Source organism: Prinia subflava, chromosome 17, assembly GCF_021018805.1.
Source record: "Prinia subflava isolate CZ2003 ecotype Zambia chromosome 17, Cam_Psub_1.2, whole genome shotgun sequence".
NCBI lineage: Eukaryota > Metazoa > Chordata > Aves > Passeriformes > Cisticolidae > Prinia > Prinia subflava.
Genome location: NC_086263.1, coordinates 4,452,063 through 4,479,371, shown reverse-complemented (window position 1 = coordinate 4,479,371; position 27,309 = coordinate 4,452,063). Strand labels below are relative to the sequence as shown.

At 38.3% G+C, this 27,309-nt stretch overlaps 1 protein-coding gene across 34 annotated transcripts in view; it reads right to left on the bottom strand.

Annotated features, from left to right (window-relative positions):
- The window catches only part of RBFOX1 (RNA binding fox-1 homolog 1), an 818,485-nt gene that overhangs the window by 47,468 nt on the left and 743,708 nt on the right, over positions 1–27,309 (bottom strand). For 27 of the 34 annotated variants that reach the window (XM_063414918.1, XM_063414937.1, XM_063414910.1 and 24 more), the window contains 2 exons: positions 18,097–18,177; positions 984–1,116 (listed from right to left, as the gene is read on the bottom strand). In XM_063414918.1, coding sequence (XP_063270988.1) covers positions 984–1,116; positions 18,097–18,177 — 214 coding nt within the window. The remainder of the gene's footprint in view (positions 1–983; positions 1,117–18,096; positions 18,178–27,309) is intronic. The other 7 variants (XM_063414939.1, XM_063414923.1, XM_063414942.1 and 4 more) reach the window with 1 other exon arrangement.

Genomic DNA, 27,309 nt, shown 5'->3' with positions numbered 1-27,309 from the left:
AGAGGGACATCCCCAGTGGGAGCCAAGGAGCTGAACAGGATTTCAGTGAGGGCAGGGAGAGAAAGAGAAAGAGAGAGAGGGATCACCTTCTCCCACTACCTGTGCCAACCCTGCCTGACCCCTTCCCAGAAAGATCCAGCAGCTCTACAGAGAGGTAGTGACAAATCAAGTTTTTATGACAAAATACTACTCTGGCCTAGGATCTGGTAAATTTTCTGATTTTCCAGATTTCCCTAGTTTCTTAACAGCTGCAAATCTTTTGCTAATGTTATTAGTGTTTTTAATTATTACATGCAGCATACAAAGCCTTTCTGTGTCAGCCTTTGCAGAGCTAGAGGAGAAATTGTTTCTTCTTCCTTGTCCCCAAAAATATACATAAAACCCAAACAATCTTCAGAAATAAAGAAGATTATAGAGTTTCTAGAAATTAATACTATGAATTCCTCTTCTTGGTTCCTTAGTTTACTACTTGATTTTACTAAATGCAGGTCCCTGACAGTGAAATCTTAAAGCATTATTTAAGCAAATAGTCCTGAGAGGAGCACCCCAGATTTCTATCAGGGCAAAGATGGCAACTAGAAAAACCAAGCAAACTGCAATAAAAAAAAAAGGTATAAAAAAATACAGCAGTAAGCCTTCAGGTGCAGAGACAACTTTCAGCAGGCGATTTGAAGAAAAAGAAGTTAACTCGCTCCAACCTCCTTAATAACCAGATGCTTGCAATCATCAAAAATATACCTTTAGCCGGAACAATCTCCCCGTTCTGGAGCGTTCCGTTTGCGGGAGCATTTACATAACAATATGTGACATCTGAAATGCTTAAGGCCACCAAGCATGGCAGTACAAATTACAGTCATTTTTCAAGCCGCCGTGCGAGGCGCGGGCGCCGGGCGGGCACGACCCGCGCGCGGCGGGGCTGGGAGCGGTGCCCAGGCTCCCGGGATGCACGTGGAGGCAGAGGAGAGGGAAGCAGGGCTCCTTACCCGCCGTAGGCCGGGATGGGAGGAGGGGGAGCCGCTGCTCGGAACGTGTTGTACACCGTGCGGCCTCGGCCTCGTAGGTGGGCACCTCTGTAGGCGGCAGCTGCGGTGGCAGCGGGGTAGGGAAATCCTGGCACTGCGGAGGGAGAGAAAGAGGGGTTAGTGTGCGGTGTCCACGCTCTGGATGGAGCAAGCAGTGGGGTAAATGGTACAAAGGCCTGCCTGTAGCTGGACGAGGGAGTCGCCAAGGAGTTTTTTAAGCCATCTTTTGAGCAAATCTCCGCGCGCAAAGAGCGGGCGGCGAACGGGGAATTTGGATGGCAGTGTCGCACACCGCTCCGAGGTTCTCAGAAAGCATTGTTAAAATGAGTGGTGACTCGTTCGGCCAACACTGCTACCAGGAGACTCCTGAGGTCCAAGTTCAGGCTCAAATTTATAACACCAGAGATATTTGCATCACATTATTGGGTCTGTCTTCTAAAGGCAGCCCTGTTGTCAGTGAGGGTGAGACATTAGAGGCTTAGGTGACCTCAAGCCATCTAAATTATCCAGTGATTTTGCCAAAAGAAAAGAGCTTTGCTTTTGCTCAAGAGTTGGATTATTAACCAGCTCTTAACTGTGTAATAATGGAAGGATATTTTCCTCTCTTCTCTCATTTTTTGGGGGGGTTGCACCATGTACATAACAATATCTTTCATTCCTTCAAAAGCAAGAATTGTACACCTTAGGAATACATCTGAATCCACATAATATCCAGACCAAACAGAAATAACTTAATCATATAACAAAGAAATTAACTCAGACATTTTTATATTGTCATTGGAACTGAGAAAATTAATTACCATTCCATTTGAGACTTAAAATATTTTAATCAGAAATTGAACAGTAATACGGTATTAGAGGCTTTCATTCTGTTAAACTTCTCTCTTGATAACTTTTTAATTGAAAAAATAATAATCAAACCCCAAAACAACAAACAAAATGTCCCACTTTGCTTTGTCTGCCAGTTTTTTGAGCAGTGTTTAATTACTTCATTTCTCCTTTGTACATATATTGCATGTCAATGTTAGAACAGGTATTTCATGAATGAATTCATCAGTGAGACAGATAAAATCAAATCCAGCTCTGATGGCAGTCACGTTACATCAGATGTGCTTCACTGTGTTGATTTTTTTTTTCAGTATGTAAATAAAGAAATAAACCAAATATTCCTTAGCAAAGCCCTAAAAAAAGCAAGAAAATGAAAATACTGATGTATAAAAATTTTCAAATCTGAAATATGAATTGATTTCAATCCTCATTTAGCATCAAATTTTAAAAGAAGTCTTGAATTTGAAAAAAAAGAAAATGAAACCAATTCACAACTTTTAGGCCTTGTTGGCTGAACATCTGAAGGCAGATACTGTAATTATGGTGATTTCTCTATTACTGCCTTACTGCTGTGGCTTTGGGGCTTTTCTAGGTCCTTCTCTCTGACAAAAAGGTTACATAGTGATTCTGCAAAGATTTACATGCTTGTGGTACCACACAAACCAACCTTATGGCAATGCAAATAAATTAGAACTGTCTTAGAAAGTGCAAATACCATATTTTATAGGAAATATAAAAGGAATGTGTCAAAATCAGAAAGATGAACATGCAGAACTTGATATTCTGCTGATAACTTTGCAAACAACTGTATTTACGAAGTCTTAAAGGAATTGTACTAGAAAACATTTCTTTTAAGGAAAAACAACAAATACATCATCTGTGTGAAATGTGGTTGCTGTAAGTACTTTTGCATATTCAACAAGATTGAGAACTGACCAGTGTAAATGTAGTGGTGACAGAATTATGGCCTGCTGCTGGAACCATGTAACTTCTGTCCTTTTCCTTTACAAGTATACAGCCTTGTATAAAAATTAATACAATATTCAGAGGGAAATGGAAAAGATAGTTTTATATAATGTTCAAAGAACTACAGATCTACACACTCCCTTTAGTCCTGCAGCTTTTCTTTTCTTTCTTCATCTGCCTTTTGCTCCTTTGCTGTTACAGGTACTGCTCTGGATGGAGAACTGATCCAATCCAGTGCAGTTATCTTTGTGTAAGAGTGATGTTCAGCTGCAGTCTGCTGCCTTAGAAAAATCACTCACTTCCAACTGGTAGGCATTTCTAGAAGTAGGTTTCTCCAATAAACTGATTGTTAATTTGTGTCTTAAAAAAAAATACCTATCTAAATAAAAAGAAACAAACCCAACCAGTACTCAGAAGAGTTTGTTTAAGCAAATGGGTGGAAATGGATTTGAGAGAATGGCCAGGAAAAAATGATACCTGAAATGGTGGAGATGTTAAAGGATAAACTGCAGCCTTTAGGACACTCTTAAAGTGTCAAAATTAAGATAAATTTCACTGACCTAAATGGCAATTACAAAGAAGAAAAAAAAAAAAAAAAAAAAGAAAAGATAAAAGGTCAGACAACCTCACAATTTCTTCACTTGCCTCTGTAGTTTTCTAAATATTGATAGAATAAGCTCTTTCACAATAAGAATAGAAGTGATAACTCAAAAGCAGCCTAAGCTCCAGCAAAGTAAGATATGTAACACCATCATGGGCTTGCAAGACATGGTCTGGAAAGTCCTGCCCAGAAATCTGTTCCAGTAATTAATTCTTTGTAATGAACATCTATGTTTGGCAATATTTATAGCAGTTGTTCTTTTGGGGTCCTAAGCAATAAATTAAAATCAACTGGAATCCTTGGGAGACACTGAGGAAATGCCTTTGTGAAAGAATGAACCCCCAGTGTGATTTGTGAACATTTTTTTCCTTTGAATTGTACCACTCAGCTTTCACACAGAAACATTAAGATACATATTTTGCAACAAGTGAGTATTTATCCTAAATTCTCTTTATTCTTCATGGCAGTCACACCTTGGAAAGAATTACAAGGAGGGTCATTGACCTCAAATCTTTGACAGTGAATGCTTTCCACAAAGAAATGTCACTGGAAAAGCAGAGTGCCCCATCAGTGGATGAGTCAAAAATAACTTTTTTTAAATTACATTTTTATGAGAAAGAAGGCTTTCTCTTAACAAAAGAGGAGAAAAAGAAAGAAAAGAGACATAAGAGGGAGAGTCACTTAGTCCATAGGAGTTTACCAAATCCAAAACCTCTAAGGCAGGGTCAGCAGTCATGGGACATGCAAAGACAAGACAGTGATTATAATTTTTTTTATCATTTTCAAAGAATCTGCAACACAAAGGATGAGTTTGAATGAGAAGCCTAAAGTAATGTAACTGTTTTGCTATGCTTGCTTTGCAATGCTTTCTTAATAAAGTCACAGAGCAGACAATGCCTAAAGTAAAGCAAAGCACTGAAACCCTTAGGATGCAGCTAGTGGAAGGCAGAGCAGTGAGGTGCAGCTCTGCCAGGAAGGGGATCAGACATGATGGAAATGAAACATGGGGCTAAGAGTGGCATTGCAAGGCCTTACAATCAAATGAGGTCTAACAGTTGAGTTTATTTATAACAGAATGATATCAATCCCAAAAACTGATTTGGGTCCATCTGAAAATCAGATTATCTGAAGACACACTTTCTATTGTCAGGCAGTAATATTAGGGGTTGAGATTAGAGGCAAAATAATCAACAGGTTTTGTTGTCCTGGATTTGAGTTCAGAAGAAAAAACAAAACCTGACACTCCTCCAGCCCAGCTGAGAAATCAGACAGGTAGGAATATGTAATAACCACAGAATTTACTTTGCTTCCAACTTTTTAATATCCTCACCCCAAAATAACCAGCAGAAGTGACGGCATTAGAACACAACTGAAGAATGGACTTCATAAAAAGAATTTTATGAAAAGGGCTGTCCCATCAGGAAGCATTAGATGCTATTAACCAGTCCCAAAAGTAATGAAGATAGTAGCCAGGAGGGGTGAGGTTTTAATGACTTACAGTTTGTAGGTCAACCTTCCTTAGAGCCTCAGTGCCAGGCTGCTGAAACTCAGCGAGTGGAAATGCTATTATAATGGGGCTGAGAATGTGTTTGACTCTCAGCAGGGAAGCATCTGAGCCCACTTCTAAGCAAAAGTAGCTTAAATTCATCAAAGTAATTTGATGACTGGAATTCCTCTGATCTGTGACTGAGAAAAGGCAGATTTCTCCAAATGCATGTTGATGATAGGAGGCAATAACACGAGGTTATAAAAAGAAAGACTTTTCTAAGGACAATATATATAAACAAACATCAAGCCATGGAAAACAATTTACATTTTCATCTAATGGCCCCATCCATTCTATAGATATTCAGTCAGCTATTCAAATATGAATGAGACTACAACCACAAAACTCAGTTCTTACAGTCACTCAGCCATTTTAATTTTCAAGATAAAAAATTTAGAGCATAAATAATATGCTCTAGAAATCCTTGGCTTTGCTTAATATAATTACCCAAAATCATACAAATCATCTACTACAGCCTAAATGAAATCGTTTTAAGAACATTATGCTGGTAAGATTTCTTCTTTGAACTTGTTTATTCTATTTTTATACTTAGGGGGATAGAATTTTAAAATGCATTATTACAATGAATATTGTCTACAAAGTTTTCTCTTCTTTCACTTTGTAAATGTGGAATCACTGTCACTTCAGTGACCTTCAGTTTAGATCTCAAACATGAAATATGGCAAGCAAACTGCCACATTTAAGCAAATAAAAAGGCCTTTGGAATTAACAGGATTCATGGTAGTATAACAGCAAAATTTAGATAACTAATGATTTTATAGAAAAAGCAAATATGAGCATAAGGAAGAAAAACTTAATCTTTGAGTTCACAGATGAAATTTAATCAAATCCTAATTTTTCCCAGAGGATGTAAGATCAGCATTTGTTTTACTAATTTTTTATTAAATGAACACAACAGGGAGATGCACTTTGTAGGCATCATATCTCAACACGGGCCTGGGAAAACAAAGACTGAAGGAACAACGAAAAACTTGAGTTCCCAAAAAGAGGAATATAACTTGACAAAAAATACTTAAGGGTTATACACTGCATATTAAAGTTTTAAGGCTTTGGGATAGATGAAAGAGCAGCAGATGCAAAAGACAACAGGGGGCAGATTTTGTATCAAAGCCATAAAAATATACAGCCACTTTAATGGGCAATTATTCTTCACATTTGTGCTGCGGTTTGAATTTGTATGAGGGCGCCATATGCCCCAAGAAAGGTGTGCCATCAAAATGGATGAGCAGATCTACCTCTCATCACTCCTAATCTCTCCTCCTCTGCACAGAGTAGCGGGTCATCTGCCACCAAGAGCCTGCAAATGGTTTATGGGGAAGAATTTTAACGTTGCGTCGTGTTGGCATCGGTTTATCGCTAATTTACTGTGGCGCGGTTTAACTGCTGGGAAGGCAGGGAGACACATTTACATTATTCCCAGAGTTCAGGAGGATCCCCGTTGAGGAAACACAATAAATTAAAAACAAAGAGATATAATGGGTAGCATGCTGAGAAAGGCTAAGCAGAATAATCTATATGATATTATCTGAGATTTCAGGAACAGAATCAGCAGTTTATCCCAATGTGTGCTGTGTTCTCCCTGCACTGTAATAGTAATAAGTATTATTAAGTGGCATTCTTTGAAAGAATTATAAACAGTGTGCTAAAGAGGATTTGTGCATTTAAATACACAGACCAAAGCACACTGCAAGCAAAATGTAAGCTCTGTTAATACAGATTCTAACATGAAAAAGCATTTAAATTATATATAATATATGTACATACACACGCCTCAAATTCTGAGTAAAAAAAAATCTTCAGAAAGTTCACAGTGTTTAAAATTACAGGCTGAAAATACATTTCTTTACCTGTCACTGTTGTGAGATGATTTTCCCTGGGATCTATGAATTTATGCATTCAAAAGAAATTTCCCATATACACTAAACACAGTCACAACTGGTCACTTCTGTTTCTTTCACAAGCTATTTATTTTTTGAACCATACTTAAAATTATAGACCAATTATTTCCTTACTATTGTAAAAAAATGCATGCCAGTATTATACACTGTTGTTTAGGGATGAATAAATCTGTATTTTGGAGAAACCCCTACTTATAGGACATTCTCATTTGAAATGCATTAAAAAGGAAAACAAAAATCTCTAATTAATGTACAAGTCTAATCACCATTCTCCACATGGAAGAGTAATTTTTCACTGTTCATTTGCTCAGTGTAATCTCAAAACTGACATAACAGAAAAGCAATGGCCTATAAATCTGCTCTCATTTGTTTCTTTAATATTCATATTCCATTGAACTACAGCTGCTTGTTGCTGCAGTCTATTACAACATGCAAAACTGTCGATAAAAATATTATGAAAGGCAGGATGTGTTTCTTCATGGCTCTGTGTGCCATTTATTTGGAAAAAAATAACAACAAATGACTCATGGATTGTCCCTTAGTCTGCTGCACGCTGGGCGATTAGTGATTAATTACCTTGCTGCAAATTGACATGGCACAAGGAAATTGACACAGCTCTGATTAATTAACTTTTTTATGCAAGACAGTTACTTACAAAACACTGCACACTGTAATTGAATCCCTTTACACAACGCTACTGCATTAAGTTTCCTGTCAAATCCAAATTAGCACAAAATTTCACGTAAGTGTGGTGAAACTTTTTATACTGATGTACATGTAAATATTTCTAGAAAGGGGACAGGCAATTACTTTAAAACACTGTTTTCAAGTATATCAGCCTCAGATATGGGAAGAACCAGATTTTTAGATTATTCCATATCAAACTATAATCAAATGCACACAAAAACAAAGCATAAACTAAATATCTCAGTAAAAAGCAACCTAAGCTTTATTCCTATGCTAAATTATAGGAAGACACTTAATTGCTCAAACAAAACTTTTCATTTGGTTACCTTAAAGTTGCTTTCAGATCCAATTGATTTATTATTTCTATGACTTACACATCCTGACCTCTTTGTGATTATTTAAAATCTAGGTGAAACTATTCTTTTTGTTTCTCTCTTCTCATGTAACAAAACCCAATCCACTATTGGTTTTTGTGTACATTGCTACCATGATATGCCATTAATTTAGAACCTTCTGAGCAAAACCTTGATGCCCAAGCCTGGAAACTGTCTCAGTTTTTTTCCAGTGAGGATGACTGGCCATTGGCACAGCTGCCCAGAGGGGCTGCAGGATCTCCACCCTTGGAGATGTTCACAAGCTGAGAGCCTGCTCCAGGCTTTGCTGCTGGGGCAGGGCATGGACAGCATGTGCTCCAGTGCCCCTTCCACTCAGATTTTGGCCATTTAGTGATTCTATGGTTATCAAAAATTCCCTTATTCTTCACCCTTCTTTAACTGGATTGCATATGCAGCCAGCTGACATCACCCTAAGACACCAAGAACAAGCAGAGGAAAACAGAGGATGTGAAGGGATATAAAGGAAAGGGTAAGAGGACTGAGAACTCTTTGTGAAGAGCTTTGTAATGACACCAACTTTGAATTAAAAAAAAAAAAAAAGCTATAACTGGCGGTGAAATTACTTATAATGTACTTAAAATCAAAATGAGAGTGTCTACATATCTGAGATTACAAGTATTTGAGGTACAAAGAACAGTTGGCTTTTCACAAAGGAAGCAACTGAAAAAGAAGGAAAAGCTCAGGAGGTAAAAAAGCATCCAGGCCATAAAGGAAAAGAAACAGCAGAGATCAGAGAAGACATGTTTGATCTTAAATTAAAGAACAATCTTCAAATATAGATGATCAAAGTGATCAATATCTCATCTGGTGTTCCCAGTTATTGGACAGCTACAAGTTTCAAGGAAATGGAAGAAATCCCCTGTGTCTAACAAAGCACCATTTCCAAGACAAAGGAAAAAGGCCACGGCTGTGGAAAAGCTGGATGAAGAGCAGCACTGCTATAAAGAGATGACAAAATTTGGTAATTTGAATGTTTATGAAAGTCAATTATATAGTGACAAGAAATACTGTTTAGATGACACAAGGATTCCTAAAGCTCAACAGAATTATTAAACTGTAAAAAGAGCACTGTCAGATTGCATTGGGAACAACTTAGGCAGGAAGTAATGGAGGAAAAACCCAGCTGTTAACCTAATCCAAACTGTCAAAACTAAGAATTGCACCTGCAAAGTCATACTGATAGTAAAAATGTTAATTCCTAAAAAGCACTTATTGTGTGTGAAATTCAGGTTGAATTTTGCTGTACACAGAATGGTTCCAAGAACCTTGATTCAACAACAACCATCACAAAATAGAGTGACACTAAGGTGTGCCTTTATTTGACACCAAATCTTACAGGCTAAGCTGAAAAGCACAAAATTAAGAGTTTTATCTCTGCCAGGCAGGGTGATTTGAGATGTAAATTCAACACTGTCTGGTACTAAAAATGGGTGAGGCAGCAGAGAGGTTACAGGATGCAGAGCCAGGGAAGGAGGCACCCAGGACTGTGCACAAATTGTCTGAGTCACAGCACATGATGCAAGATAATACTGCATGTAACTCTCACTGTGTAAATGTAATGTACATAGTAAATGGAACTACTAAATGTAATTCTCACTATGTAAATACGATGTACATAGTAAATGGAATTACTGAACATAATTCTCACTATTTAGCTGCTCTCTGAGAGGAGTAAGTCCAAGCAGTCCTATTGCCCCAATTCTCAGGTTAGTCACCAGTGCTGCCCCTGGCCAGGTGCTGAGTTCACCACCAGCAGAACACCAGGGGAAGGCAGCTGAGTTCCCAACTGTCCTTGGCCTCACAGAGTTTTTATTATTTGAACTAAAGGACAGAGATACTCTCCACTATTTACTTTACAGCTATCTCCCACTACCTGCATGTACGGTTGTGTACAAGTGGATAAAAAAAAATCAGTGACACAAACCAGAACATGTCTCTCTTTCCAAAATTCCTAAGCCTGCTAGTTCAGACACACTGCTCCAGCATTGAACAGATCGACAGAAGAATGAGGGGAAACAGCAAGGCCCTTAAAAACACATCTGTGGGAGTGAAATGAAAGCCACATTTACAGATTTTGGACACACACAATGTATTTTAGTGAGGACTTACAAGTCACCATTTAAAATATGGATAAGCAGGAGGTAAAATTAAGTTTATCCTGAAAATAGTTGCAGAAAAAACAATGTATACTGATAGAGAATATCAGAATGCTGTAGGAGGAATTTCAGGCAACACTATAAAAAAACCAACCAAACAAACCCAAAACCAAAGAGGTTGACTTTACAGTTAAAAACAGGATGATAGTTAAATCAAGAATACAATGCAATGCATATGAATACAGTTTTACCTATTTTTAAAAATTTTGTACTATATTTATCTTACTTGAAAACCAGTGGTGTTACCCTGCATCAAAGCAAAGCCCAACAGAATGGGACAGAAGAGAGTTTAAAAATCTTCCAAAGACATTTCAGCATGAGATGCCATCAACATTTCTCTACACTTCTATACATTGGGGAGGGAATTATGGAAAGCCATTCCCTTCCTACTTACTATTGGTATCTTCTTTATTTAAGCTTTCACTCAGACCCCCTGCATTTAATATACAAACAGGAAGGGCAATTGGCACATTTTTTCCTAATTACTATTGGATGATTCTCTCCATAAATAAAGGCAATTAATTCAGGAAGCACAACAAGAGATAGCTTGACCCCTAAATGTTCAGTAATAAGGTTTTTGTAGCCTAGGAATCATATATGGGATTGCTCTTCTCAGATTTATGGACATTTGCCTTTGGCAGGATTTTTGCACCCTTGGTCAGGAACTGCAGCCCTTCAATGGTTAATTTGGTTAATTAATGGCCCAATCACAGCCTCCTTTGCAGGGGTGCTCTATCTGTTTCCTTCAAAGCAGTAAGAAGCAGAAAAACCCACCAAAGTGTAAATACAATGCTCTGATATATATTTAATTGGTGATGAAGTGACCTCCCATTCCAATTCAGCTTAAGAGAAAACAGACCAATTAAAAATTTAGTTTGCAAAACCCTTCAATTCAGAAATAAATAATTTGTGCTGGCTAATTATTTATACCACATGACTACTCATTTTTTAAACTGTTCCTGACCCATATTCTCACTCAAAATGGCAAGCCTGCCAAACAGTGAAATGAAGAAAAACTACAACAATAAAATCAGAACAAATTAATCATTGATATCATTGCAATATATGTCCACTTGGATTGGATGAGGTCAGACATGACTGACACACAAAATCCAGAGTAGGGTACACCAAGTGCCAGCAGCATCCACCCTGCAGCTGCTTGGAGTGGCAGCGAGCTGCCATCATTACAGTATAATTTTCAGGTAATTACATGTGTGCAACAGATTAAACCTGACAAAATCAACAGAATCAAGGTTTCCAAACCGAATGCTTCCACTAATGATTTGGCACTTTGAATCACCTTTTGAAAATTCCTATTTTCCCTGTGTAATTTTCTTGGTATTGAAAATATCCTGGAATGTTGCCATGAATTTTCCTGGTTTGCTGAGCGTTCATATTAAAGGAGAAACGTGCAGTTTCTCACGCTAGTGAATTGTAAACACAGGACCATGTTTTGTAAATACTGGCAATGTTATGAACTCTTTCTCCAAGACAAGCGGAGGTTGAATGACAGCCTCCTAGACCAATGTGACAGGAGAGGTGGCGATACCCTTCTCCAATCCATGGTCACCTTGCCACAGATATATAATGGAAAAATAAACTAAGGGCAGGGTCTTCTGCCCTGCTGCTATTGTTGCACCCAGATCTGTGTCCCCAGTCTGTTTTCCTGGTTGGGCCTCCACAGTGATACTGGAACATAATAGAAATGTCAAAGGTCTTCCTTCAATCCATTAGTAACGCCACAGGAAAATAAAACCTGGAATGTCTTCACTGAAACAAGCAACACAGAAATAGTTTCATACAGCATTTTTTTAGGCAGTTTACTAATATTCCTAAGCCAAATAACCTATTTCTAAGGCAAGGACATACTACATAGACAGGCTTGACTTAATTTTCATTTCTGTAGCACAATGAGTCCTCAAATACACTAAATCCTATGGTTAGATGTGTTCTTTATAAATATAAAATGTATATTTATGATTTTCCCCATTTATTCTATAAGCAAGATCCTGTCCTCCATCTTTGATTTAAAACAAAACACTCATAGGAAAAAAAAATCTTTTTAAAACTAGGACGTATGTCTGCTATATGTAAGTGCTAATATTTTCAGTTGAGAACAAAGTTCCCATATGATGTAATTAATATTTTATGCTTGTGCCACAGATTTTCCTTCTCTCCTAGCACATAATTCATGGAATAGTGGGAATTTTGGGGGAATTTTGGGACATTTCCAATGTCTGCTCTGAAGGAACGAAGCGTGTTTTCCTGGTTTGCTCTAAAAAACCCCAAACTTTAGCATTAAAAATATTTCTTGTCAAGAACATTACAGGGCCAAAGGTTTCCAGGGAATTTTCCAAAAGAACTGCCTTCCCACCTTTCAAAAACATCTCATCTTTGCCTTGTTGTTTCCTGGTGGCTCATAAGCTAAAATCCCAGGGCAACATGGTTTATTGTTTTAATATCTGCCTGACGCAAAGCAAAAGTATTCTCTGGTGAGTGCTTTTCTGTCATATGTACTTCTGTGAAAGGAATATCAAGATAAATAAGATGTTCTGGGGCATATCATGGGATTATGAGCTTGGCACTGGCTGAATTCTGTTTAAAAATAGTTGAAACAATAAATAAAAAAAAAATCTACACTGATATTTTGAGGATGTGAGCTTGAAAAGCATTGGGTTTTAAATATTTTAATTATAAGGGATTTATGCTATTTTGGTATGAATAGAAAATGAACACTCAAGTCCATAAATGGGACAAACAAAATGAGAGGAAATAATGTTCATAATTTAAACAGTTAAAACAATAAAATTCTATTCTAATGGTACAATGGACTGTGAACTTACTTAGTATTAATTAAACTCAATGTAATGGCATTTTCTATATTGAAATGAATAACCAGTGATCTGGAAATTCATTTAGACCATTAGGTTAATTAGAGAAACCGATGGAAGTTTTATCAGACAATTACAATTAAAGAACACGAACAATGTGGGACAGATTTATAAGCTTTTGTACCACCTCAATCATTTCTGCTGAGTTCCACCATCACTTCTTCCAAAACTGCAATCGATATATCAATTAAAAAATGGGCCATCGACTTCATTTGCCCTTGAGTATGATAACATAAAATGAATTAATATCGGATTTTGCATTTTCATATTTTTCTTCTTTTAATTCTATCACTTGATTGCAGTATGAAAGATTTATTTAGGACCTGATAAGGAGGCTCACTGAAGATGAACCAACTCTAACATTTAGGAAATCTAAGCCAAAATTGACTTCAGTTTAAAATGTACTCATTGAACTCAAGGCAAAATTCTCTTTTATGGTCATGCTAAACATTTGGGTGTTCACCTGCACATCATTCTGAACAAAGGCATGGAGAAACTTGAAATATTTTACCATACGTGTGAGTTACCCATGCTAACAGTGAACTATCCCTTCAATGTGAGCTCAGAAAAGTCCACTAGCAGCTACACACTCAGTAACTCGAGTATCCTATTGCTTATTTGGAGCTAAATAAAGCCTAAAAGTTCCAGAGATCAAAGTGCTGATTTAGAGAATAAAAAATATTTAGCTGCCTTTGACCTTCCCTTTAAGTTTTAAATCCCATCTCTCTCCTGTTGCCCTCCACGGGGCCTGGGTGGGCACAGCTGGATGTTCCTGAGGGATGGGATGCACAGCTGGATGTTCCTGAGGGATGGGATGCACAGCCCCACAGCTGGATGTTCCTGAGGGATGGGATGCACAGCCCCACAGCTGGATGTTCCTGAGGGATGGGATGCACAGCTGGATGTTCCTGAGGGATGGGATGCACAGCTGGATGTTCCTGAGGGATGGGATGCACAGCCCCACAGCTGGGTGTTCCTGAGGGATGGGATGCACAGCCCCACAGCTGGGTGTTCCTGAGGGATGGGATGCACAGCTGGATGTTCCTGAGGGATGGGATGCACAGCTGGGTGTTCCTGAGGGATGGGATGCACAGCTGGATGTTCCTGAGGAATGGGATGCACAGCTGGATGTTCCTGAGGGATGGGATGCAGAGCTCGAGGCTGCTGCCTCACCACAGCAGCCAGGAGGGCTGGCAGCACAAGGTTTTCTACTGGAAATGCATCTCCTCTTCCATACCCTGCCACAAAGGACAGGGACATTACCAGGGGACAGGGCCAGGCACACGCTGGGGAGAGAAGGGACCACAAACCTCACTTGCAACAAGAGAGGTTTCCACTGCCAGCACATTCAGTCACTGGAACAGATGACCCCATAAATTTGGGTAATCTCCATCCTTAGAGGTGCTCTGGTGTAACTTGGTCCTTCCAGCCTGAAATACTTGACAATTTTACAACTTCATCTCTTCCCTCTTCCCCAATGCCTTGGCTCTCATGAGCTTCTACTTCATTCACATTTTCAGGCACTTCTACATAATAGAAAAATGGGGGGAAATAGGCACAAAGCAGTTTTTAGAAGTCCTTGCCTAAACTGAGGTTTGTATTTTTGCCTTTTTGACCATACATACCCAGCTGTGTTACCATCCTTGGTAGAACAGTGATACAGACATTCAGGAACAGAATTTTTTTTTTTCTTCTTTTGAATCTTCCTTTTGTCCAGCAGGGTCTTAATATTCTCATGGATTCTGTGCATGTGTGGCTTCAATTTGCAAAAGTTCCAAAACTATTCTTGACACATTTCTTATTTACCAGTAGATACAAGTTTCTTCGAGATTTTAAAATTCCCTGTGGAAGCAACTATTCTAAAGAGGTGAGGGTAAAAAGAGTCTCAGTTATGTGCAGCCAAACTGTTTCATTTACTTTCAGTGAGATATCCTGGGCCTCTAGGAAGATTCCAGTGGGTTCTCCCTGGGATTTGGTGAACTCCAATCATTCCTGGCTGGATGTAACTCCTTTCAATACTTGTCTGCATCCTGCATTATGGCTTTGATGAAGGATTTAACTGAAATCTGTTGGGTCAGCTCTGCCCTGGAGATGCCAATCCTGTGGGAAGCTACAGCAGCCAAGGTTTCCTGCCTGGATTTCCTGGCCGTGGCTGCCACAGGACCTGTCCCACCCGGGGATGGGAACACATTGGCATGCTGAAACTCTGCTTTCTACATAAAAAATTGTCTATTCCAACAATAGATGTGCAAATGAAAAACTGATCCGGGTCCCATCTTCAGCATAAGAGAACAGATGAGGCATGAGAGACTATTGCTGCTGATTTGTTCCACTGCTTGCAGAAGAAACAGCTCATTTCTTTCTGTATTATGCCAAGGGCCAGAAGTGATGGAAGGAAGCAGAGCCATGTTTCCATCTCCTGACATATTCAGAGGTGTAACTAATCATTGTGCTGGGAAATGTATAGTGTGGTACATAAAATATATCCTGGAGAAATAAAATATCAGAAGGGAAAGAGTAGCTCCAAGAATTGTGTTCTGCTTTCTGGAGAGCCAGTGGGTAAAAGTGCTCAGAGTTACCAGAGGCTGCCAGTGGCCAGTACAATGACAAACCAAGACATTCAGTGAGAAACCAAGCTAGCCAAATTAAGAAAAATACACCTTACAACCATGTCCCAGTCCTTCATGCCTTATAACTCATGAACAAAAGATGAACAGTCAAGTTAGACAGCACTCTGAAAAAAATGAGGCCTATCCCCTTCCAAATATCTGATAACTCCTAAGGGCCATTAGCACTCCCTGACCTTCATGATGGCTTTAGAAAAATCTCAGCAGACTCTTTCCTTTCTGTTAAAACAATTACAAATTGAAAACCTCTTAATTTCTTACATTGTAAGAGGTTGTAAAATATCACACAGTTACAATATCAGCAGTAACAGAATAAACAATTAAGAAATTATTCAAAAAGGAAGGCTGCAATATTGTTGTGTACATGGGATGATGATAGTACAAGTATTCATCTCCTAGACACTGTTGACTTATCAGTTATAATTTCAATATTACAAAAAGTGCACAAAAATGGAATACAGAAGATCTTTAAACTAATAAAAGAAATGAAATGAAAGTCAACCTTCATTTCCATTCACTTCTAGTGGAATTTCCTATAGAAACGAAGCTATTTTACATCTTTATTGAAAGTTTTGTAATAAGGAGAAATAAAAAAAAACTAATTACAATGTTTAGTAATTGTAGTAATTTTGTGTTATTAGGAGTTGTGACCCTGTAGGGGAAATTGCATTTTGGCAGGAGGAAATTCTATACATAATGAAGGAAAAAATCGTGACTTGCCAACACACAGCTTCAACAAAAGTGCAATAATTTCTACTGCAAGGGCTACCAGCAATGCCTGTTATGAAACTGTGTATTACACATTGCCCAGTGGGAGACAGATAGGCAAAGCTTGTTTATTTATGTATTTGGCATAATTGAAAACAAACAGGTGTTTGTTAGGATATCATTATTCAAGGAGCACCGCTGCAAAATAAGATTTTTCAGCAGGACTGACTCAAGAGACATAATGGGAACAGCAAACCCCAGAGCTCAGCTTGCTCACAGTGCCTCTTTGGGGGATCAATATTAGTGGAAATATCATCTGTCAAACAGCAATCCCACCAATAAAATTCCTGGGGTACAACTCAGTGAGACAATAGGAGCAACAGGGTGAACTTAAGAAAAGCTTTCAAAATAGAGCAATTTTCAGAAAATTATAACAAACACTGCCCCCTCTTCTCTAAAAGAAGCTCCCTAATAGTGAGATGAGTGAAAGGTTTGGATCATGTTCTACGAAAGCAATTGTCAGTCAAAAAGGAGGAGTGCACTAAAAATGTCCAAAAGGGAGCATTATTTTAACTGTAAGTATTTCATATATCTATATTACTACAAGAAGTTTAAAAAAAAAAAAAACAGTGCTAGGGAAAGGTGACATATTAGAAAATATTCTTGGAGCACCTGGAAGCAAATGCAGACTTAACTGACAATTTAATTTGCAATTTAAAACACATAATGCATTTGGTTAGTTCACTATGCATTTGTAGATTCCAGACTCCTCATTTCAAGGGGATCCCATATGAATCCTGGAAAAGCAGCAGCTCTAGGGATGCCATCGATAATGTTTGACATAAGAGAATTACATGACTGTAGAGATGATCACTATGGAACTCTTTTGTCCTTATTCCTGCCTTTAATTTAAAAAAAAATAATTATTTTAGTAGTCTAGATAAGCTCTAAGAGAGTAGAATTGCATTCTGGATTGAATACAATCTTCATAAAGAGCATATCTGATAATGCTGTTAAATCAGAGCATGTATTTTCTTTACAGAGGATGACAATGAACACAGAGCCAGGGCTGCTCCTGCATTCAGCTCCAGGCTTCTCATCCCACTAGATGCCAGAATGAGCATCAGTGGTGCCACCAATCCAATCTGAAATGCTCTCAGAAGAGGTTTCTGCTCACAGTTTCAGAGGACACATCTCTACTCCAAAGTTTTGTACAGAAAAATGGCTGATGGCAGCATCCATCATGTCATGTTGTCTCTGCTCTTTTTATTAGGGCAGCTTTTTATGGCTCAAAATGCCCCCTCTCAAAAGGCTGTTCCTTTGGTAAAAAAAGATTTCATATCTAATTTCTTCCTGACCCAATCAAACGGTGGCATGGTAACGCTTTGTGTATTAAATCACAGCTGTGAGCACAACAGAAGAAGAAACACAACATCTTCTACACAAAATGCAGAGCACACAACAGAACTGGATTCCAAAATCTGTCACTGTTACTGAGGAACTTTTGACCATTTCTGTACAACATTGCAATATAGACAATTTGGGTTTTTTTATTTTTGAATAAAATATACTTTGAGAATAAAGATGCAACCGAAAACATTCTGTTGACATTACTTACATATGTTTATAACACCACATTTACCTTAACAAGAGCCATTGGGAAAGTTGACATTTTTCGGGGGCTTAATTCACAATAAATGTGCTTTTTTCACAAAAACAGAACAAGAAACGAGCCATAACACTAGCTTACTTGTGGATGTGTATACTAGTGAACTGGGGGCACTGTACACGGGAGATCCCTCCTGGTTTGCCTGGCACAGCAGCACCCTGCCTACAAGAAAGAGAGAGAGAGTGGTATCTGGTTTTGGAACACTTCAACTAAACCTCAGTTTGCATCTTAGAAAAAACAGAAATCAAGTCACAACCACAGCAGTGCACCGAGCCAGGGGCTCGTTTTGTGCTTTGGCTTCAGAGCAGAGAGAACCCAGCTGGACAAAAAGCAGAACACAGACATGCCCCATGCTGGAACCGCCAGCCCCGCGGCTGTGTCTCCCTGTCACCCTGCTCCTCCCAAAAACGGGAGCACCCACCCACCCTCCCCACCCGGCTGCTGCCTCCTCAGCCCCCTGGCCTGGCTGGAATGGGCAGGAAAGCCACGAGCAGCAATCCCAGCAGTGACACCAGACCCGGGGTACGTCACACCCAGTGCCACCAGGCCAGCGCTGGCACCGCTGGGCTCAGCGGGTTTGGCTCAGAGGAAGGCACAAACAGATTTGTGCAAATGTATTAACGTTAGAGGTTGACACAGTTTGGCTTTTAGTTAAAGCAGAAACAGCTTTCCAGTAAATTAATTACTTTCCAGTAAATAAACTGGGTTCAGGATTAAGAACAAAACCAGATAAAACAAAACCAGACAAAACAAAACGTTATTTTGTTGTTTTTTTCCAAAGGAATAAAAGTAAAAGCAATAACCAAATCCATTTAAACCAACACTTTTGCAAGGCTCATTTTGAACAAGTGACACAAGTTGAAGGTTATTTCCTTTTTTTTTTTTCTTTTGAGTGAAGTTAAATAAAACATGTCAGGTTTTCTTAAAATTGTATTTTAGCTGTCTTAACTGAATAGCTAAACTCAATAGCTCAGATTGAACACTGATCAGAGGTTGAAATAACTGTACTTTCAAACTAGGAAAGAAATTTCTTCCCTTCTGGAATACAGTCCACCAGGAAAAGTGGGATATGAGACATCTGATTTTGCAGATATATGTGCATGTATCTGTAAATACACAGGATTTTATACACCATACACTGACATGCCTCAAGCTGTCAGGATTTCTGAATCACACAATTCAAACCCATCAAATTTATATGGAATTTGTGAAACTTTCAACGTTGTGCATTGACATGCAATGGAACTGCACTGAGGTGAGCCCAATGTGTTTGGAAGGACAGGATTAATTACAAATGCACATTTGTAATTAGGCACATTTTCCACAGGTTTACAGGAGCAATTCTCAACTTTCATTCATTGGGCCAGAGTTCTGTGAAAATATATTTTAAAAAAATTCTGCCATAAACCAGTTTTTTGATTGTTGCTTGCAGCTGTCACTTGAAGGAGAAATATTGCAAATACTGAAGAGTAATAAAATAATTCTTTTAATTTATGCAATTTAACTGAGACTGTGACTGCTGGAAATCTCATTAATTACTATGCCTGTAACCTTCCCAGACAACAGCACACCCTTAACTAACAGGATTTAGAGATGCTTGCTTTTTTCCATCTGTCCACAACTAATATAACAGATAAAACATAAAACAAGCTCATTTAGACAACACATAATTGACTGTACTGATAGAGATATCAAAATCTCAGCCTTCAGCCCTTGTGTGGAAGCTGGCAAATGAACATGCAGCTGTTGGGATCCTAATGACAAAGAGGATTTTCAGGTTAAATATAAAATAAATGAATAAATAAGCCCTATCCACACACTCGTCTGACCCCAGGAATGTTGGATTATGGATGAATTTAACACCACAGATGCTTCAAAAGCTGAGCTACTGCAGAAGCCTGCAAATGGAAGTGAGCTGAAGACCCAGAGGCATTCATCCAGCTGAGAGAAACACATTAGGAAAATCAGTCATTTTCATTAGGTTTTAAGAATAATACAACCATAATGATTTCAACTATGTCTAGAAAACAGAGCAAAAGATTTTTAGAAGTCAAAGGTTACAGTTTATTTACATTATTGACCATAAATTCAAGATACACTTGGCTTCCTCCATGCTCCATCAGTATTTTCCTACTCTGTGTAGCCAAGATTCTTATATTTTTTTCTGATTTCATCTCACACAAATCTATTTTTCCCTACTCTAGTTGTCTAATTTCTAATTAAAGTACTTCAAAACAGATGCTTTTTACATCTCTGTTACTAGAGTGTATTTAATTTCTTGAACAGAGCCTTCTAATTATGTTTTGACAATCTGCCTTTGAATTTGTACATAATATTAATACTGATAACTAAAACATTATTATTAGATTTTGTTAGAAAAAAAATATGGAACTTTTTAATCTACTTTGGTAAGAAAAGATTACTTCTTCTGCATCTAATTTTTGTATTAAAATTTTTAAATTGCAATTCATACAACTGAGGGAAGACCAAATTATTTATAGTGAGATCTCGGATAAACCTCAGAACACAGAAACAATCTATAAATTCCCCAATGGGGGGAAAAATGAAAAAGTGGTTTGTTTTTTTTTCCTCCAGAACACTAAATTCTAGCATGATAGAATAAAGGAATTGTGGATTTTTTGGTTTTTTTTTTGGCTTGTGGGGTTTTTTGGTTTTGTTTCTGGTGTTTTGGTTTTGTTTTGTTTTTTTTTTTTGGTGTGTGTGTGTGTGTGTGTTTTTATTTTATTTGTTTGTTTGTTTGGGGTTTTTTTTAAGAAAGAGTATTTTAATATAAAGCTTTGAGGGAGCAGTGCCAGAGGGGACCAGCCTGGGGGCAGGAGCACTGCACAGACCCAGCCTCAGCCCTGGGATGCTGAGGATCAATGCCCAGGATCAGAGACCATCCCCACTCATCCTTCTCTTCCTCCACTGTTTTCTCCTCCAGCCCATTAAGAACACACTGCTTGATGAGGTCCTTTGCTGAAGCACCACAGTTATTTTGAGAAATAATTTAAAAATATTCAGGACTGTGGAAAAAAAAAAGTGATGTGCAGTCATTCATATTTTTAGAATACTTAAAATTCAGTTCCCAGTAGTTTCAAGATCTCTGACTAAATGCATTTCCCCTCATTTTTTCATACTTTCAAAAATAAGTTTTTTGTGTACAGTTATTTACATGATGCAGATAAATTAATCTACAGAAATACCAATGTACTCGTGGTGCTGCACAAAGTACTCACTGCCTCATGTAAAACAGCTGAAAAACCCCTGCATTTCTCAAAGACTCAAAGAAGTAACACCAAGGATCTACGTGTGGACTCACCCACTAAATTATAAAGGATTTTAAACCCCCTTCTGTTAAAAATAGCTTTTAGCTGGAACCAAAGTGTAGCCAGCACTACAGGCAGCTCAGAAGCAAAGATCTACAATTAGTTGAAGAGATTTTACACAATTAACTGGAATCTCTCATGGCATTGTTTGAGGAAGTATAAATTGAAAATGAAATAATGTTTTTCTGCAGAAATAAACACATAACATAGCTAAAATCCTGCTGTTGGTGTAACATCAACAATGGTGCAAGGCCTCGAGGATGGGCCCAGCTCTGTCCTGTCACAGGAGGCAGATGGAACCTGTAGAAAGCTTTCCTGGCAATGGTTTAAAGTTTATATCCCGTGGCAGAGAACCTGAGCCCACACAGCACCACCTCACCCCACACACGGCCTGAGTGCCTTGGTCAGGAGCCAAAAGCTGTAATCTTTTCTTCACAGTGCTGGTATTTATTTGCCAAGAAGTTACAAAAAAAAAGACAAGGACAGATTCTATCATGCTAGAATTTAGTGTTCTGGAGGAAAAAAAATCCCACTTTTTAATTTTTCCCCTCATTGGGGAATTTATAGATTGTTTCTGTGTTCTGAGGTTTATCTGAGATCCTACAGTAAATAATTCAGTCTTCCCTCAGTTGTATGAATTGCAATTTAAATATTTTTAATACAAAAATTAGATGCAGAAGAAGTAATCTTTTCTTTACAGCTATGGTATTTATTTGCCAAGAATTTTGGGGGGTATTACAAAAAAAACAAGGAGGACAGACGTTGCTCATTGGGGCTTTGCCCTGGAACACAACCAAGGGAGACACGGGGGAATGTTCTCACTCTGGGGATCCTAAGGAGGCAGAGCTGCACAGAAAGCTCTTGGGAGAGCTGGGAACTGGCGTGGGGCTGGTTCTCCTCAGCATCCAGCTGCTGCCTCCACAACCAGGGGAAGCACTCAGGCTTTTCCAGGGGCAGGAATTACCCAAATCAACATCCAGGGCTGGGCTGCTCTGGGGTTTAGTGCACAAACAAGTGTTTGTAACACAGGAACTGAGCGACTTCCTACACACAAGGAGATTTAGTGATGATTCCATTTCTCTAATCCATGGTGCTCTCAGCTTTCCAGGTAACTCAGCTGCTATTTACACATTTTTTTTTTCTATTGTATTACCAAAAGGAGCTTCTTAATGCCTCTCACAACTAAGTACCAGTTCATCCATTCTTTAACAGTATTTACAAACAAAGAAATCCAAACTAAGCCACAGAAAAAAAAAAAGTGATTAATAAACAAAGCTATTTGAGTCTCATTTTGCCTACATTATTATAAACTGTTATTTTAAGAGCCTAATCTAAATCTAAATCTAAGAAAACCCCATTCTTTGTTGAGTTCAGTGATTGTTTTTTTCATTTTCTTTTTCTCCCAGTCCAGCTGGATGATAGCTGGTTCTTGAGTTAGTTCTGATCATTCTGATCACTCCTTTCCTTTGTGCCTTTTGCAGCAGCTATTATTCCTAAACAGTTTGGTGTTCAATGCATGAATAAAACCGTAAAGCTGCATCTCCCATGAAAAATCAGGAGATTTGCAAGTGTATCAAGGATCCTCATAAGCAATCCATGTCCACTCTTGGTTTGCTGTTCTAGAAGTGTAATTTAATATTGGCACTTTCAGACAGAAATAGCCCTATTTTTGTTTTGGTCTGATATATTGTTCTGTGATGGATTATTTCAAAATGTCTCAAAGAAAGGGATCAGAAACACCTAATAAAAGGCTCCTGTTGTGCAGTAATAGTGTATGTTAGCTTCCATTGTCCCTTCTGACTGGGGAATTTAAACAGAGCCTCTACAGCCTCTCTCTTGAATACATAATAGTCGTTAAGTGCTCTCTTAGCCCTTCAGTATCAACAGTCAAACTACACAGACCTAGCATGCTTCTAAATATGCTGTTAATTCAAAAAGAAGTGCTCTGTGAGGGCCTTCAGTTATCTGGGATCTCTATAAATTGAATAATAGCCTTCAGATTTTAACACAACCACTCATGGATGATTGTCTTGATACACAGGATTTCATCCATTTTTAAAAAGGAATAAAGCAGCAGAAGCCCAAACTGCACACCTCCTGTCTTCCAATGTGTTAAAAATACAAACAAAACCTATGCTTAATCCCAGCAAAGCTTATATGTAGTTTCACTTAAACAAGAGGATAGGGAGGAGAATTAAAATAGTTGATGTCTAAAGTTGATTTTTCTAAGTCCAAACCCGTTTCTATATTGCCTCCTGACAGCAAACCTGAAATACATTCAATTATTGAACAGCCTGGGTGTGCTTGCTGGTGGTGATGAGACTCTGTGCTCTATACATACATTTATGTAGTAAGTCCCTGACTCACATATAACCTGATCGACATTGTCTGAAAGAGAGGGAGGGGAAAAAATACTAAAAAAACAGCCAGTGAAGGTATATGTCTCTAAGACATCTCCTGGGACCTCTCTATCCAAAAATTCTATTTAAGACATTAATTTTCCTTTCCATCACTAAGCCAAGTGGATGTTTCTTTATTATCACCCCTCTCAGAGTGTCCTCAAAACACCCAATGAACTGTGGCACTGATTCAGGGAATGGCAATGACTGTTACAGCAAACATCATTTGTCAGCCACCCTTCCAATTATTCTTTGCTGCCCATATCATCCATTTCCCAGCTTTTGGGAAACAGACCTCTCTCCCCAGTTATTCCTGTGCTTTATCCAGGATGCTGTCACAAATTGGGATTGGAAGGGGTCAATATGATGGAGGTAAAAATCAGAGAAGCAACAAATTTTACAGCTCTGGTAGGAAATAATCCCCCCTAATTCCCCTTCTCCCCACCTCTTCCCTCTGTAGGACATGGAACTCATCCGACAGGAGCAGGGATCTCTCCTTCTCCTGCCTGCTTAAAAACACACTGTGTGACTGACTTGTTTCTAATTTAATTAACAATCCAGTCTTCCCACAGCCTGGCTGCACTGCAGGAACAATTCATGTCGTGTTTCCATTCAAAAAGCAAAGCAATTGCAGCAAACTGCCCTTTCCAAAATGATTTAAAAATTATTAATAAGACACAGGCCTTTCTTGTCTGGTAACCAAACTGAAGCTAAATTGCACAAGCTCAAAATCTGCACCATGCTTAGAGAGTTCCTCTGTGCTCCTTTAGTGAACTTTATAACTGGCATCCACGTGCAAATCCTTATCCCCACACTGCCAGCAGAAAGGTATAAAAACTTTATAAACATGCACTATGTAGTCATGAAAAAAAGGATGGCACTATCCTGATTTCCTGCAAAATATGTTTACTATAAGATGCCTCTCTACAGCCTCAGGTGCACACAGACTCTGTGACATTCAGTGACATTATTTTCTACTGGGACATGCATCCCATTGAAGTTGTTCAGGATATTTCAAAAGTCAAGTCCTCATTCCTAATCTTTCCAGGTCCTCTAGCAGACACAGCAGGTAAGAAGGTAAATGATGGCTATTCTTGGTTCACTTGTAACTATGAGAAAAAACACAAGAGAAATTCTGAAGTGTAAAGTTCTGAAGTAAACTCTGAGCTGGAATCACACTCTTCTTGAAAGAAGATGCTTGAGAATATACAAAATGCACTCGTGTTCTGCTAATAACTAAAATTAATTGCATTCATATGCCTGCCTGTTGAATAAAGATTGCAATAGGAGAAGAATCACAGAATAGATGAAACTGGAGCCTTTCTGCCCAAACACAAACACTGCAGTTTCAACAGGGCCCTGCAGGGATTACAAGTGGATGTGTTTATGCTTTATCCTCTCATATTGTGTCAAGACACTATTTTCTGTGCAAATTACCTATTTCAGTAAATCTATAGGACAGAGATGTAAATCTAATGCAATTAGATGCAGAGATGCAAATTACTAATCCCTCAGTTCTCTTTGCTTACACCAGTGAATGCTGGTTCTGACTTATAAATAAAATTCTATTCTGAATGACAAGCTGAGAATATAAAAGACCAAAAATTGAATCATCATGCATAATCCTGGCTTTAGCTAGTCTATTTCTTTCCCAGCCCAGACAGGTTCCAGAATTTCAGGAGCATGAAAAAGCATTACAAAAATGGTAATGCAACGTTTCCAAAGTTTCCAAAGCACTCACTTTTACTAGAAGCAATTCTGTGCTTGGAGATTTCCAAAGAACATCTGAGAGCACCAAACCAACAGAGCTTGTAAAGCTTGGAAAGAACAGCCCCCTCTCAGCTACCTCCATAATGAATAAATGAATGAGAACTGTATTCTGGAAGTTACTCTCAATAAGTACTGTGAAATGCAATTACAGTGCATATTGGGGATCCTGTCATCCAATGCCCAAAATGGGAAAAAAATGCATAAGAAAGAAGAGAAAACATTAGCAATATGTTTGGAATACAATTAACCATAATCTTAAACTGCTTTAGCATTAATTCACAGATGTAATCAAGGTTTAACACAGAGCAGAGTTGTTTTCCATTCCACTTAAGTGTATTAACTTTACATTTCATATATTACTTTATTACTTTACATTTCAGAATAGTTTGTCTGCCTGACTGTCCATCCTAACACATGGATCTTCCTAACTTGGTTATTCTTCTAATCAGGGGAATTTATTCCTCCCCATAACTGCTACCAACTTATCCAGCATTGCAAATATCCCACCCAGTTCTGAACAAACAAACGTTTTAGTGATGACCTTGTGGTTTGTCTAAATTTTCCTCTGGGAGATCCTTAAGCCAGTGTTTTTTACATCTATCCATGGCTGGTACTTGGATTACAGCCCCAGTTTTATTCTAAAAGTGCATCTGGCAGCCCCAGCTGAGGCCCAGGCAGTGTCAGGCTCACCCCTGGTGCCCAGGTAGTTGGTGAGACACGAGCAGTAGCTCTAAAACAGCTGGATTTATGTCCAGCCTCAAAACTGCACCATACACAGACTGGAGAGGCTGTCACCTGATTTATTCTGGTCTCTCACTAACCAGGAAGCCACAGAACACATTTTCACTAAACAGCAGAAGGATATAAGAGAAGTCCAAGGACAATTTTTCTTTAAAGATTTTCTTTGTGAGTAAGGAACAGTACTTAACTATTTTAAGCCCTTTAAAATTTGGTCAATTATATCCACAATAAAAAATAACTGAACAAACACAAGAACTCAGACACAACTCAATGACAAAGGAAGGACACTACAGATCCTGTTTGCTCAGAAGGTTTTCTTTTAGGTTATTTAGGTAATCTCTAAAAAATAACACAACTTACTATGTGAACTCAGGAGAAGCATGGAAACATGGTCATCAGATCAAGACCTACATCTCAGCAAGATTTTACCATCACAGAGATCCAACCACCCACTCCCAAACATATTCTTTCCCCTATTTTGAAAGAGCTCCACCTTCCAGCAAATACAGATTTCCTGTTTGTACCGATTCTGTTTGTGAACAAATCCATCATAATCCAGTTCATAATCCATAATCAAATGGTTCCTCATACTGGACTAGGGTCAAAATTCACAAACTTTTATACTGAAGAAGCAAAAACTCCCTTCTTAACAGTTCCCTACCTTCTGGCATAAAGCTGTATCTAGGGTTGAAGATTTACAATCAGATAATCAAATCCATGGAAATTCTTCTAGAGATCACACACAAGAGTATCAAACCCTAAGGATATCCTGTGTGATATAAATCCAAGGGAAACACCTTCAAAAAGGGTAACACTGACAGCATCTGTTGTCGTCTCTTTAAAATGTGCAGACTTCAAAACAATGGTGAATACAGGTAGATTAATCCTGCTCCAGATTTAAATATGTAACCCATTGACTCAATTAACATTTAAAAAATAACTCATTGGCTTTAGCTTTGAATAAGCTTGTTTAGTTTCCATGAGGGTATACATTCTAATGAAGAACTCATTATAATGTAGCATCAGGCATAATTAATTCTGGATTATTATTATAT